This window comes from Mesoplodon mirus (genome assembly GCF_964341445.2).
Source record: "Mesoplodon mirus genome assembly, chromosome: 18".
Lineage (NCBI taxonomy): Eukaryota > Metazoa > Chordata > Mammalia > Artiodactyla > Ziphiidae > Mesoplodon > Mesoplodon mirus.
Window position 1 is genome coordinate 49,575,258 of NC_138994.1, and position 15,334 is coordinate 49,590,591.

The 15,334-nt window shown below is 56.0% G+C and overlaps 1 protein-coding gene across 2 annotated transcripts; it reads left to right on the forward strand.

Moving 5' to 3' along the window:
- The first annotated feature begins 8,682 nt into the window (after positions 1–8,682).
- Positions 8,683–14,693, forward strand: P2RX1 (purinergic receptor P2X 1). 2 transcript variants are annotated; one of them, XM_082603781.1, is made up of 11 exons: positions 8,684–8,940; positions 9,243–9,314; positions 9,739–9,808; positions 10,050–10,146; positions 10,450–10,530; positions 10,800–10,941; positions 12,576–12,703; positions 13,135–13,225; positions 13,645–13,710; positions 14,039–14,140; positions 14,251–14,693. In XM_082603781.1, the coding sequence occupies exons 2-11, from the start codon at positions 9,264–9,266 to the stop codon at positions 14,314–14,316; spliced, it is 894 nt and encodes a 297-aa protein (XP_082459907.1). In that variant the 5' UTR covers positions 8,684–8,940; positions 9,243–9,263; the 3' UTR covers positions 14,317–14,693. The 2 variants fall into 2 exon arrangements, with proteins under 2 accessions (XP_082459908.1, XP_082459907.1); XM_082603782.1 differs by lacking the exon at positions 13,645–13,710 and having other exon boundaries at positions 8,683–8,940.
- Positions 14,694–15,334: the final 641 nt, after the last annotated feature.

Consider the following 15,334-nt stretch of genomic DNA (forward strand, 5'->3'; position numbering starts at 1 on the left):
CTGAGCAGAGAAACCTTCAAATTCAGAACACCTGGTGCGTTAATGGTGGCATGTCACGCAGAGGTGGGGGGATCTGTTCTGGTCCCAGGGAGACGAGCTCCTTTCTGGGCATCGTGGGGCCTGTCCCACCGTCCCAGGGGTGCAGGGGCAGAAGTAGTTGGGACGCCCCTGTGGGCTGCTGTTCTGGGACCCACGCCAAGGCCATCTTCCTGAAATCGGTCTGGCCTCTGGGCAGGTGCTTATGTGATTACACATGTGTGTGGTGTGTGGATCCGTGTGCATCGTACCCAGGGCTCTGTGTGGGGTGCACATGCCCTCGTGTGTCTGGGCACGAGCCTATCGGGTGTGGCTGCTGGGGGTGCCCCTGGGGCTGGGCGCCCCTGTGTCAGGGACACTATGTCCACTTACAGTGACTCCACAGAGGGCTCCTGGAGGCCTCAAGGCCACTGAAGGGGGCTCAGCCCACTCTGGGGGGTCTGGGACACCCAGAAGCCCTGCCCCTCTGGTCTCCGTGTCCCCGTTTTTGCTGTGAGACCAAACTAGGGCAGGCTGACCAGGAGGCCAGTGACCACCTGGTCCCCCCAGCGCCTCTGGCATCCCAAACAACCTTCCCTCTGCCGCATCCATCCCGCCCCCGAGGCGTCAGAGCTGGTTGGGTGGAGCCAGGGCCACGACCCAGCCCTCTGACTCTGACTCCTTACTGTCCACAAACTAATTTGATGTCTGCGGTGTCATTGAGCTTGTGAGGCAAAGAGACCCAGAGGGGAGCAGTGGGGTTTCCAGGTCACACAGCAAGTCAGCATCCAGGCCCAGTTAGAACTGGGGCCTCCTGATCCCCAGCCTTGACTCTGCCTTCTTCTTCCCCTCCTCACAAGGGCTCTGAGAACCCTTCTAATGGGGCCCCGATGTGTTTCCACCATTAGCCACACTCCTGACCCTCCAGGGAGGAGAGAGCTTGCCCAGCCAGGCCCAGCCCAGCCCTCCCACCAAGAGGCTGGGAGAATGTTGTCCTCACCGTGGCCCCCATGGTTCCCTGTTTCTGCTTTCGGGTTAGCACTGGGAGCAGCGCCAGACCTCCTTTTTTGTGTTGGTGACAGACTGTCAGAGGGAAAGGGACAGTCCTCCACCCCACCCCCAGCTTCAGCGTATGCCCCAAGCCACCACGCAGTCCTGAACACATGCCTCCAGTGACGGGGACCTCACTACCTGCCTCCTTCCCTTCCTCTCTCCCAAGACAGTGCGCTCAGTTTCCAAATGGACGTGGCCTCCTCAGCGTCAGTGAGACTCAGACACTGAATGATTTAGCCTGGTTCTCACAGCTAGAAAAAGGCTGAACCAGGATTTGAATTCAGCTGTGTGACGCCAAAGTTGGTCTTGATATCCTGGAAAGGAAACATGCTCAGAGAGGGGCACTGACCTGCCCAAGTCACAGAGCAGAGGGAGGAAGGCAGAGTCCCTGGAAACACCCACCAACCCCCAGACTCCAGCTGGGGCTGCCACTCCTGCTGTCTCTGGTGCCCTCGTCTGGCCACTGCCCACTGCTGCACTGACCGCTCAGCTAGGCGCCCGCAACTGCTGACCAAACCCAGCCTGCACTTGGTCTTACAATTTCACACCTCGGTTTCCCAGCTGTTCCACGGAGCAGGGGTTAGGGGACCCCTCCAAAGACATTGTCCGCAGGCTCAATAACTTGCCCTTTCCTGAGGAGGGATGGCCTTTCTTTAATTACCCCCTCTTCCCAAGGGCCCTGTCTGTCAGACTCTCTGGTCCTGTGGGCATTGCAGGGGCACAGAGGGAGCATAGAAGAGCCAGACACCCCAACCCCAGAGACAAAGAGATAGTCCAGATGGGGGGTAGGCAGACACAGAGACAGAACTGGACAGAGGGACAGACATTGGAACACAACACTCAGATGAAGAGAGAGTTCCTGAGGCTCAGATATGGAGAGGGAATTACTGAGACAGAGGCAGAGAGGCTGAGATGCTGAGAACTCGAACAGACTCCGAGGAGGGAAACTGAGGCTGTTTTCTCTGTCAGTCACAATCCTCCGGGAAGTCGAGGGCAAGTGGAGGGAGCAGACCTGAGGCCCTGGCAGCCTGAGCTAAGATGTCACTCTTTTTATCTCAAATTGGGATGGTTAATTTGCCGTTAGACCTGTCTCCTGGGAGGTGATGAGCTCTCTGTAACTGGAGGTGTGCAGGCAGTGGGCTGTCATCCATGACCTCGCAGGCCCATACAAGAGGTGTGCTGGGATATGTCCCTGCCTGGGGGGCTCTGGCTGCACACACAGGAGGGTCTCAAGGGGATTTATGAATGCCACTTGGGGAGGGGAGCCTGGGAAGACTTCCTGGAGGAGGTGGCACAGTGGTGGAACCAGCCTTGAGCAAAGGCCTGGAGGCTCTAGTCCAGGCAGTCCTGCTCTTGGCTTTCCCTCGGGCCTCCTGTGCGCCCCTACACAGAGCTCATGAAATCACATGCCTCTGATCTTGGAGTGCACCAATCAGAGTTAAGGAGAGATACAAATTATTGCTGGGAGAGACACATCCAGGGACACTTCCATAGCATCTTCTCTGTGCCTAGGCCTGTGTCAGGTTCCCTGGGACAGAGGTGGGGTAAAGGGTGGGCAGGGGGAGAGAGAGAAGCTGAGGATGAATTAGCTGGAACTGCTTGGCTCCTAGGGACAGAAACCCAATCAAAATGGATTAAAAAGGGAGGATGAGGGTATTAACTGGTTTGTTTAACTGAAAAATCAGTGTGGGCTTCAGGCCTGGCTGGATCCTCCCTGATGAGGGTGCAGGAACATGTTCTATGGGAAGATGAGGAATTCAGGTTGGTCCCATTGGGTTCTCCAAGGAAGCTAGGCAGGATCTTCTCAGCTCTGCTTTCCTCTGTGGAGGCCTCATTCTCAGGCAGGCTCTCTGCCCTCAGAGTGGAAAAATGGCCACCAGCAGCCCTGGGGCACAAAAGTGTCTTCTCCTCCAGAGTTCCAGCAAAAGTCCCAGGTCCAGCTCTTATTGGTTGGGTCATATGCCCATCCCAGAACCACTTGTTATGGCCAAGGAAAGGGAATGTCCTGACTGGTGGAACCTGGTTGGGTACCCACCTCGGTCCAGGCACTCCTGCTGGAAAGCAGAGTGTGATCAAAGGTCCTGGGGCAGGGAAGGAACACCCAAAGTGTCACTAGGGCTAGGCTGAGGGAGCATGAATAGAGACAAGGGAGAGGAAGTGGAGGAGTGAGCAGGGTCAATGGCTCAGGCCTCTCAATGCTGAGTTGAGGGATGTGGGCTTTCTCCTGCAGGTGGTGGGGAGCTGTGGAAGGGTGTCTAACAGGGGAAGGCCCAGGGCAGGCAGGTGCTGGGGTAGGGGGTGGAGGCCAGAGGCAGGACAGCTGTGAAGAGGCAGCAGTGATGAGAGGAGAGGGTGAGGCCGAGGCAGAAGCAGCGAGCATGGAAGACAGGTCATCATCCCAGCGGGCCCCGCACTGGGGGTGGCCACAGCTCAGCTTCTGCCCACCGTTGCTGCATCAGGACATGTGCCCAGCATGGCCAGAGTTCCTGACTTCTCAAGAGCAGTGGGAAATTGGAAATTATGGGTGAAAGGAACATCTCTTGGTTGTTAGAGGTTGATGATTCAGTTAAAACACTTAAAGACATAAATCATCAGCCTGACTTTGTCTGCAGACTGCATGTTGATTAATCTCTGAGCCCTGGTGTGGGCCCCAGCTCTGAACTCAGTCCCTCCTGGGCCCGGAGTCTGGTCTTGCCTCTCTCCAAGGATGCTCTGCCCAATAGCATGTGGCCCAAGGCTATACCCTGTATCACCAGCCACACGACCTGACCTCCCTGCCCCACGCCAGAGCTTCCCCGGCATCTGCCCCAGCTCCTCTTGTGTCTCAGCCTCCCCACGAGAAGCCCTCTGGGTTCTTTGATGAAAGCCAAGGGGAGATGGGAAGGATGGAGGGATGCAAAGAATGTGGGCCTGAGAGGGAGGGTGCCATGTTCAGGCTGTGGGCCTGGGGGTTGGAGTCAGTATGGAGCCGTCCTTCAGGATGAGGGCGCCAGAGAAGCAAGTTCTGTGGGAAGATGAGGCGTTCAGTTTGGTTCGGTTGAATTTTTGTTTTGAGATAGATTTCACAAGTCATAACATTCATCCTTTTAAAGTACACAAGTTGGTGATTTTTAGTATAATGACAAAGTTGTGCAACCATCACGACTATCTAATTCCAGAACATTTGCACTATTCCAAAAGGAACCTCATACCCCTTAGCAGTCACTCCCCGTTGCGCCTCCCTACCGCTTATTCTGCCTATTCTGGACATTTCATAAAGATAAAATCATACAGGGCTTCCCTGGTGGCGCAGTGGTTGAGAGTCCGCCTGCTGATGCAGGGGATGTGGGTTCGTGCCCCGGTCCGGGAAGATCCCACATGCCGGGGAGCGGCTGGGCCCGTGAGCCATGGCCGCTGAGCCTGCACGTCCGGAGCCTGTGCTCTGCAACGGGAGAGGCCACAACAGTGAAAGGCCCGCGTACCGCAAAAAAAAAAAAAAAAGATAAAATCATACAATATGTGGCCTTTTTGTGTCTGGCTTCTTTCACTTAGCACCATGTTTGCAAGGTTCATCCACGTTGGTTGTAACATGTTTCAGTTCTTCAGTCCTTTTCATGGTTGAATAATATTCCATTGTATGGAAATTCCACACTTAGCTGGACATTTGGGTTGTTTCCACTTTTTGCTTCTGAATAATGTTGTGAACATTTGTGTATAAGTTTCTATGTGGACATGTTTTCAGTTCTCTTGGGTATTCGGTTCTAGGGGCGGAGTTGCTGGGTCAAATGGTAATTCCATGTTTAACTTTCTGAGCAACTTCCAGACTGCTTTCCAAAGGGTCAAGTTAAGTTGGAGGTACCTATGAGATGTCTGGGAGGGGGGTGGGAGGGTAGGCAGGGCAGGGGGGCGGAATCTGTGTCACCAACAGTTGGAGATTCAACTTTTTTTTTTTTTTTTCATTACGCGGGCCTCTCACTGTTGTGGCCTCTCCCGTTGCAGAGCACAGGCTCCGGACGCGCAGGCTCAGCCGCCATGGCTCACGGGCCCAGCTGCTCCGCGGCATGTGGGATCTTCCCGGACCGGGGCACGAACCCGTGTCCCCCGCATCGGCAGGCAGACTCGCAACCACTGCGCCACCAGGGAAGCCCGAGATTCAACATTTACATAAGTTTTTTTTTTTTTTTTTTGCGGTACGTGGGCCTCTCACTGCTGTGGCCTCTCCCATTGCAGAGCACAGGCTCTGGACGCGCAGGCTTAGCGGCCATGGCTCATGGGCCCAGCCGCTCCGCGGCATGTGGGATCTTCCCAGACCGGGGCACAAACCGGTGTCCCCTGCATCGGCAGGCAGACTCTCAACCACTGTGCCACCAGGGAAGCCCAAGTTCTTTTTTTTTTTTAATGTTTATTTATTTGGCTGCGCCGGGTCTTAGTTGCGGCATGCAGGATCTTCACTGGCATGTGGGATCTAGTTCCCTGACCAGGGATCAAACCTGGGCCCCCTGCATTGGGAGCACGGGGTCTTAACCACTGGACCACTAGGGAAGCCCCTATATAAGTTCTTTGAGTGCAGAATTTTGGTTTGTTTTTCCTTGGCACATAATAGGGGTCTGATAAATATCTGTTGAATGACTGAATGTGTGGAACTGAATCTCGGAGGAGAGTGCAGAAGTGGATATAAAAAACCGGGGACAAAGTGTACCTGCAACAGTGCACACAAGGTTCTGCCTGGGCTAGAATGGAAGCCAGAGGATGGGGACAGATTGACATTTAAGGAAGAATTGGTGAAGGAGGACCAGAGACAGTAAATAAATAGGATTATTTATTATGTGCTTGCTGCGTGCCAAGCACTGTGTTAATTTCCTTAAAAAGAACTCATGGGAACGTCCTCCAAACAATCACCTAGATTCTTTTTCTTCCTGGAGCCCAGCCCACGGCTCAGTAAGGGGTAGGGCCTTGCTTGTAAATATTTGTTGAATGATCAGCATCTTTGAAGTAGGTGCCTTCACCTCCTTTTACTGAGACATCTAGTGCTCAGAGAGGTTTAGTCTTTAGCCTGAAGCCACACAGCTGGTGAGTGGCGGTGCTGGTGTGTGAACCTCGGCCTCTGTGACTCCGGAGGCCACACTCTCAGCCACTCCACCATGTGGCCTCTTCCACAAGGGGCTGTTGAAGAAGAGAGACTACTGAGGATGAGGAGGAGAGAATGGAAAAGAGAATTTCCGGAAGGGGAGGGGCTTTTGAAGATGCCAGTGTCTTTGGCATCAGGCCCCCTTGGTGGCCTTCCTGGGGCGTTGACCACAAGACCAGGTCAAGGAGAGCATGGCTTTGGAGGGACAGGCCTGGCGCCATGGTCATTCTGGTATTATCAGAACCGAGGTCACTGATGTCAGATTTGGGCCACAGGACTGACCGCCCCTGGGAACAGACACAGCCTGGAATGGCTACATCAGCCCCAGGGCACAGCCTCCGTGTGGCTCCTGGCAGATACATTGATACCAGGCTGCTCAGTGGAGGGGCCAGGGTCCTGGGCTGGGGAGGCTCGAGCCTGGGTCTGCCTCTGACTCGGGAGGGACGCTCCCTCAGGCCTCAGTTTTTCTATCTATACGGTGAGGAGTTGGTTTTGAGCAAAGAGAGAGATGCTGCTACTAGGATGTCAGGGATGGGGGCGCCCAGGAGGCAGGCCGGTGACCTCTCTCTCCTGCGGGGTGTTCAGAATGCAGAGCAGCTCCCCATCATCCCCCCCAGTAGCAACTTCACACTTGGGCATGGAGCCAGAGGCCTTCCTGGAGGAAGGAACCTAAGGAGACTGGGGGAATAGGTGATGCCCCACCCTCCCTGATGGGGCTGGAGGCAAGCAGGCAGGCTCTGAATACTGAGGCTCGGGAGCCTTTGTCATGCCTCACCTGTTGCCATCTGAGACCTGCAGGGGGCAGCAGTGACCATGCTTAAGCTTGGGAGGGGTTGTCGGGACTCCAGCACCAGGCTTTGGGGGGCGAGGGGGCTTGGAGAAGGAGAGGAGTAGACGATAGGAGGGGAGAGGAGGACATTGGTGGGCTGCCTTCCTTCCTGGAGCCTGGAGCAGGGAGACAGCCCCCAGAGAGCTAGTGGTGACTGGGAATAGGAGGCCTGGAGAATTCTGTCATGGGTCCTGAGCTCTGGGGGACAGAAGAAGGGCTCTGAGCTCTGCTTTGGACGGGTGGGCTAAAGGCAGGGTGAGGGGAGACAGGGGCAGAAACACACCTCCCCACAGGTAGCCACAGCCACAAGTGTGCTCACAGATTTGCCCTGGAGATACACAGCTACACACTCTGACGGATACCATGGAGACACACACACACACACACACACACCCCACACAGAGTTACAATGAATCGCCAAGATTCTTTCCTGAAGGAAGGGGACCACACCCTGGAGAGAAGTATTATCCAGAACTCTCACTTGTAGGCAACGGAAACCAAACCCAAATTGGCTTAAATAAAGGAAAAGAATTTATTAACTTGTATAACTGAAAAGTCCAGAAGTGACTTTTCAACGTGCTTCAGGTATGGCAGGATCCAGGTGCTCAAGCAACATTGTCAGGAATCTGCCCCCCTCCATCTACTGGCCTGGCTTTTCTCTAAGTTGGCTTCATTCTCAGGCTTGCTCTCTCCGTGAGGTAACACAGATGACTAACCGTGCCTTGCTTAGCCACCCAACAGAGAGGATGTCTCTTTCCCAGTAATTTCCAGAAAAATTCTGGCCGCGTTGCTGAAACTCCTCAGGGTTGAGGTGTGCCCATCCTTAGACCCATTGCTGTCGCTAGGGCAATGGAACATTGACTGGCAAACCCTGGTCATGTGCCCCCCACTGTGGGGCTAGGAGGGAGGTTGACCCCACTAAACCTCCCAGATTGAAAGTGGAGAACCCAGAGGAACAGGGGTTCTTGACGCTGGGAGGGGAAGGCCAGAATTTCCTGAGAAAGCTGGGAGACCTCCAGCCTGACCCACACCCACAAGGGCCTCATCTGGGGCCAGATGCTGTGAGCCCTTCAAAGGGCCACTTGCCCCTCTGGTTTCCCTTCCAGTCAGTCCCCCTCCCCAAGAGCTCCCAGCATGGCTGAGATAATAGTAGCTAATGTCTCTACAGTGCTTAGCCCATGCCAGTTTCCATTCCAAGTGCTTTCACAGGCACTAACTCACAACATAAGTAGTGTGGGTACTATTATTGTTTACATTTTACAAGGAAACTGAAACAGAGAGGGATTTGCCCTAAACAGAGACTAGTTTACCCCAGATCATACAGCCTGTGAGATTCAAGCCCAGACTCTTGGGCACCAAAGGCCAGGCTCTCGGCCATCATCATACTCTGCTCTTTCTCAGCGGGAAGAGCTCAGGAAGGAAGGAGATAGGGATGAAGATGGGAGTCCAAGCAGCTTGGCTTGCAACAAATGCTCCTCTTGGAAAAGGCTCCGAAAGAGACCTTCGGGGCTCTGCTCTCTGGCCAGCCAGTAATAGTATTTTCATAGTGAAAAGAATGGTGGAACTCCAGGCACAGGCCAGCAGGGGGAGCAGGTGAGGATTTCCAGCCTCCAGTCCAAGATGTAGCTTTAGGAATAGAGCGTGGCTCAGAGACGCGTCTGGGGAGGGGAAGGGAAAGGACTTGACACGTCCAGCTGGTGCCGGAAGGGGCGGTGGCCCACAGCCTCATGCCATCCTTGAATGGCTCTGGCCAACTCTGGCCCCACTGCCCCCCTAATCCCCCTGCAGGTGGGTGTTTGTCTATGAGAAGGGCTACCAGACCTCGAGTGGCCTCATCAGCAGCGTGTCTGTGAAACTCAAGGGTCTGGCTGTGACGAAGATCCCAAGCCTGGGCCCCCAGGTCTGGGATGTGGCTGACTACGTCTTCCCAGCCCAGGTGAGCAGACTCGGGGGTGCACCTTCCACCCACAGGGCTTGCTGGCTCAGAGCTGGGTTAGGTTCTGTCCCACCTCCCTGTGCGACCAGCCTAGCTCCTCTCTCTCTCTCTGGGCCTCAGATTCCCTGTGAATGAAGGGAGGAAGCAGCCTCATAACATCACCTCAGTCTGATGTCATAGGTTATGGAGGCTGCTGGGTGTCATGTGGGTTCTGGGGGCTTGCTAGGGCAGTGCTTGGGTTCTTGGGGCTCTTCTCCCAGCTCAGAGCCCTGTCCTCCCCTCCCCCTGCCTCTCACTTCCAGGGGGACAGCTCCTTTGTGGTCATGACCAATTTTATCGCCACCCCCCGGCAGGCCCAAGGCCACTGTGCAGAGGTGAGGACTGTTGCCCATCCCCCCTTCTTGGACCCACAGGGAAAAATAACATAGAAGAGGAGGTCCCCTTGGGCATTGGAGGGGAAGCCAGATAGGCTTCCTGCGGCACCACAGTAATGGCCCACCACTGGCAGTTGCTGAGGCTTCCCTCCCAGCTGTGTGTCAAGCAGGATGCTGAGCCGCAGTGCCTGCCCAACCCCCAAGCCCCAACCTCCCCTACCCCTGCTGGCTGACATCAGCACTGGGGCAGCTGGGCATGAGCCCAGAGGGTCCTGGGAGGGGACTGGGGGAAGGAGGCTGTGAGTAAGGGTCACTCAAAGGGGTCTGAGACTCTGCCCCACACCCTAGGGCCATGCGGGGTGGGGGGGATCTTCTTAGGACCCTACCCAGGGGACCTGGGGCCAGCAGCTCTCCCCTTCCCCAGAACCCGGAAGGGGGCACGTGCACGAATAATAGTGGCTGCACCCCGGGAAAGGCAGAAAGGAAGGCCCAAGGTAAGGTCGGCCTCCTCCTGTCCCCCTCCACAGCCTGTCAGCTCCAGGCTTCCTCCACCAGGAAGTCCTTCCTGCTCTCTCTCCTCCCGCCACCTTGACCTTGGCCTCCCCTGTCCCAGAACCAGCCAGGCTTCTGCTCTTGGGTGCCCCATCAGTGGGGGCTCCTAGGAGTGGGGCCTGGGGGCTCTTCTCTGCACCCCCAGCTTGGGGTGGGCACCCAGGGGTTCCACCCTTGCTCCAGGCATCCGCACAGGCAAGTGTGTGGCCTTCAACGACATCGTGCATACGTGTGAGATCTTTGGCTGGTGCCCCGTGGAGGTGGATGACAACATCCCATGGTAATGCCCTGTCCTTCCAGGGAGCTGGGAGCAGGGTCCCCAGCCCAGACTAGAGGAGCATCTGCATCTGTGCTCCGTCCCCACTTCTTCCAACCCCACCCTCACCCCATCTGTGCAGCTCAGGCCAAAGATGCCCCAGCCTCTGCTCAAGGGGCCTGAGAGTCCACATTACAGCATGCCCACCCCTCCAGTGACTCAGGAAGATCCCCTAGACTCTCACAGCCCCCCACACCAAGCCCAGCTCTGGTAGGCACACGAAGGACTCCTGGGGAGGGGGCAGTGAGTGAGTGCCATCTCCTCCAGCCCTGCCCTTCTCCGAGAGGCTGAGAACTTCACTCTTTTCATCAAGAACAGCATCAGCTTTCCACGCTTCAAGGTCACCAGGTTTGTGGGAAAAGCAGGCAGAAATGCAGGCGGCTCTCGGACGCTGCTCCAGCAGGTCTCAACCTGTCACCTCTGTCACCCTGCACTCATGCTGATTTCCTTCTGGAGGCAGAAGCTTGGGCTGGGCCCCTGGGGTGGGCTGCCTTCAGTCTCCAAGGGCTAGGGAAGGGGCATCTCTAGGGCCCGGGAGGGGTCCCCAGAGCTCCCGGGCATGGTGGGTGCCCTCCCAGCTGGCATGCTGCCACCACCAATGCCCTCTGCCCCTGTAGGCGCAACCTGGTGGAGGAGGTGGATGCCGCCTACATGAAGACCTGCCTCTATCACAAGACCTTGCACCCACTGTGCCCAGTTTTCAAGCTCGGCTATGTGGTACAAGAGTCAGGCCAGAATTTTAGCACCTTGGCCGAGAAGGTATGGTGCCAGCTGAGTGGGGAGGGCTGGACCCCCAGATCATCAGGCCAAAAAAGACTTTTCAGGCCCAGTTAACCCCCGCACCACACCCAGTCCCTAGTGTGGGCTGAGCATATATATAGATCTGTCCCCTAATACTGGGGGCCCCTGTGGTTCAGGCCTGTGTCCTCAGCAGGACCTGGCACAGAGGAGGTGCGCAGAATGAATGGCCATAGGCGGATGTCACTTGGGTGTCTTCCGAGGGCCCAGTGTTGTTTAAATATTAGATACAAGCAGCTTAAATCCCATGGCCCACGGTCCTGAGAAATCCTGTGCCTGCCCAGGTTTCCTGGGAATTCTGGAGGCTGAGATGCACACAGTCACGTGGGATTCCCAGAGAAATGGTACCTTATAAGGAGCACAGACCTGTCTGACTGGGTTCAGATCCTGGCTCAGACAAGTCTCTTACCTTCAGGGAGCCTGCGCTTTTGCACCTGTAAAGTGGGAGCAATAATAGTACAAGTCTCTTGGGGGATTGCCTTGAGGGCACGGGACAGCACTTCAGGGTGGCCTGGCCCAAGGCATCCTAGGTACATGCTCCCTTCGTGATCCTTATCGTCCGCTCCTGTGGGATCCAGGGATGGAAATCAGCCTCTCTCTGTGACATCACGCACCAAAACAACTCACCCACAGTGCCTTTATGGAGAACACGGGTCAGCAAACTTTTTCTTTAAAGGGCCAGAGAATAAGTATGGGCCACAGGTCACATGGTCTCTGTTCCAGCTACCCAGGTCAGTTGCTATAGGGCAAAGGCAGCCACAGGCAATGTGTAAACAGATTCGGCCCTGAGGCCTCAGTTTGCCAACCCCTGGAGGGGGTTTACACGGTAGCAACACACAGGACCAGAAAGCTGAATGTTAGTTTCCCCTGTTCCTAAAAATCTCCCTGCCACCCCCAGTAGGAACTTCTCACCCATCACCATCGTCTGTAGGCATCTAGCCTCCCGCCTAGCTGCCCAGCTCCACACCCAACTCTCCTCTTGCTCAGCCCACCTGTCCCTGATCCTTGCCTCACCCAGGGGAGCTTCACTTTCTCAGGTTTTCTCTTCCCAGCCCATGTCTTTACAGACTCCCTCTTTAATTCAACAGCTATTTACTTGCCTCCTGCGCTGTGACTCAGGAATCAGTGCAAATGAGACAGCTCCACCCTTGTGGAGTTTACAGTCTTGGAAGAGATGCGTTAATAATCACCCAAAATAAATGTGTGGTTACTAAGTGACACGTGTTCTAGAAGAAAACACAGAGGGAATCACAAGGGCATATTTTAGACTGGGGGTGGTGGTCAGGGAAGGCTTCCCAGGAGAAGTGACCAAAGGATGAGAAAGAACCAGCCTTGTGGGGAATGGTGGCGGGTATGGGGGAGAGTGACTGCATGTGCAAAGGCCCTGAGGTAGGAAGAACCTGGTGTATTCTAGAAACTGTCAGAAAGCTGGAATGTGATGGGTGGGAGGCGGGACCAGAGAGGGTGACGGGACCTCAACCCTGAAGCAGCTTCTCAGTGTCTCTTCTCAAGCAAACAGAAAACAGCTGTACCAGCTGTAAGGCAGGAGCTCTTGATCCTAAACCCCGGATCTTGAGGGCCTGTGTCCCTGGTAGGGCGGGGTGGTAGGCATCACCATCGACTGGCACTGTGACCTGGACTGGCACGTGCGACACTGCAAACCCGTCTATGAGTTCCACGGGCTGTATGAAGAGAACAACCTGTCTCGAGGCTTCAACTTCAGGTGCCTGCCGGGCCCCCACCAGTGCATCCTTCCTTGGGGTCCTGCGGGCTTTTCTACTCCCAGAACCCCTTAAGGCCAAGCAAGTGTCCCCGGGAGGGGAGCAGCGGATCCTAGGAAACTCCCATTCTCCCGGAATTGGCCAAGCAGGGAGCACGAGCTGAGAGGCCTGAGCCCTGCCCCTGGCTCTCGGTTCCCTTGAGGCCCACCTGGCCAGGACTGGCTGGGGAAATTGCCGACATCAGGAGTTAGGGCAGCAGTTGAATACAGCCTTCCTGGAATGAGGCCTGCGATTCCCCCTCTATATAATGTTGGGGGGTATGGGGCTCTCATGGACCTCTAAGGGCTCCTGTGTCCCTGATGCTCTGGAAGCTCTGTACCCAAGACAGTTCTCCATCACCCACCCTCTCCTGCAACCTCTCCCCTTCCCCAAGGTTTGCCAGGCACTTCGTGGAGAATGGGACCAAGTACCGGCACCTCTTCAAGGTGTTTGGGATTCGCTTTGACATCCTCGTGGACGGCAAGGTGAGTGTCCAGTGTGAGGGGTAGCCAGAGACACATTGTTGGTTCCTGCCAGTGCTTGTTGGGTGTCTGTGGTTAGAGGCGACAGGAAGTTGGATGGGCCTCATTCAGCACTTCTATATCTGATAACAGAGAGACCCAGGTGCTGTTGAGGGCAGGGCTTTCCAGCCTGTGACCACACCTCCCTCACTGTCTCCCTGTGTCCAGAGAGGGCAGAGCCAAGGTCAAACCCAGGGCTCCCGACCAGCAGCTGGGTCTCCATGCAGAGCCAGAGCCGTGGGCAGCAGTCTGTGGGACCAGCTGCCAGTGGAGGGTGGGGAAAGCCCCTTGCCCCCGGCCTGGTCTCAGCGCTCCTGAGGAAGGCCTTGTCCACCAGACCCTTCTGACTGTTAACCCTTCTTTCCCCTGGGCCCTGCCACCAGGCTGGCAAGTTTGACATCATCCCCACCATGACCACCATTGGCTCTGGGATTGGCATCTTTGGGGTGGTAAGTGCTGAGGTCATGGGGTCACTGCGCTGGGGTCAGGACCTCCCCTTCCACACCTCAGCAACAAGTCTCCCACCCCAGACCTGACCGAAATTGTTCCCCATTACTGAGCCCACCCCACCTCCCTAGACCCGCACACAGTATGTCTGAGGAAACTGGGGCCCAGAGCTGGGGCAGGACAGAGGTGGGATGGGGCCTGCAGTGCCTCGTCCCCACCAGGACCTGAGGTCTGGCTAGGACTCAGCCTGGCCCCCACTGTCAGCAGAGATTGAGGTGGGGAGTGGAGGGTCCTGTCCCTGCCCCCAGATTCCCGGGCACTACCCCTTAGGCCACGGTTCTCTGCGACCTGCTGCTGCTCCACATCCTGCCCAAGAGGCACTACTACAAGCAGAAGAAGTTCAAGTACGCGGAGGACATGGGGCCAGGGCCGGTAAGAGGACACCCGGAGCCAGCCCTTCAGAGGCCCCAGGCCTGTGTGTCTGGGCCGGGGAACCAGCTGCTTCCCCCGGGATGACTTTCATCCCCCCAATGTTTACACAGGGGAAGCACGACCCTGCGGCCACCAGCTCCACCCTGGTTCTGCAGGAGAACATGAAGACATCCTGACCTCTGCCCCCACCCCCCACTGGACACAGCAGGCGGAGAGCCTGGTGGGGTCTCAGCCAGGGCGGAGGGGTCTCCCCAGGAGCGCTCCCGTCCTCTCAGCCAGGCAGACACCAGGTTGCCGGAAGCTCAGGGTGGACTCTGGGAGAGGCCTGCACAATTCTGGGCTCTGGCTCCAACTCTGCAGCCCCCAAGGGAGCCTCACCCCGGCCTCAGCCACTCCTGGCCCCGGGCTTCATGCCTGTCCCTCTGGGCCCTTGTCCACCCATCCTACTCCCTCATGTCTCCAGACCTCTGCTCCCCCATGTGGCAGCCACTAGCCATCGGTGACTATTTAAATTAATTAAGATTGAATAAAATTAAAACTTCAGTTCCTCAAATAGCCACATTACAACTGCTGAATACACACATATGGCTGTGGTTGCCCTATTGAACCACATGGAATGTTTCCAGCATCGCAAAAAGTTCCATTGGACAGCTCTGCTTGAACCCTGTTTCTTACTGACCCCAGATTTCCCTGGGATGCTTATCAACAGTGCTGGCACCTGGGAATTCCCTGGCAGTCCAGTGTTTAGGACTCTGTGCTTTCATTGCCAAGGGGCCTGGGTTCGATCCCTGGTCAGGGAACTCAGATCCCACAAGCTGTGAGGCCAAGGGAAAAAAAAAAAAGAAATGCAGTGCCAGCAACTGGGTGCACCCCAGACCTCCTGAACCAGAAACTGCACATATGGTCCCATGATCTGCAAGCATAGCAAACTCTTCAGGTCGTTTTCAGGACCTAAGTTTTAGAACCACTCCTGATCAGGTATCAGACTTAGCTGGGGCCAGCATCCCCTGGCAGGTGCGGGCCTTGAGCAGGTGTGTGGTGTGCTCACAGGCCACATGGTGTCTCATGCACTCCTCCCCCACGTGCACACTCACCCACATGCACACTCACCCGCACACACAGCCCCCCTCCCATCCACACTGTGTGTTTGAACAGCTTAGGCCCTGCAAACACAACCATCTGAACACACCTACA

Coding starts and splice junctions, on each gene's coding strand:
- P2RX1 (XM_082603781.1), top strand. CDS start 9,264: ATGACCAATTTTATCGCCACCCCCCGGCAGGCCCAAGGCCACTGTGCA. Junction 10,531..10,799: donor CCACGCTTCAAGGTCACCAG/GTTTGTGGGAAA, acceptor CTGCCCCTGTAG/GCGCAACCTGGTGGAGGAGG. Junction 12,704..13,134: donor TCTCGAGGCTTCAACTTCAG/GTGCCTGCCGGG, acceptor CCCTTCCCCAAG/GTTTGCCAGGCACTTCGTGG.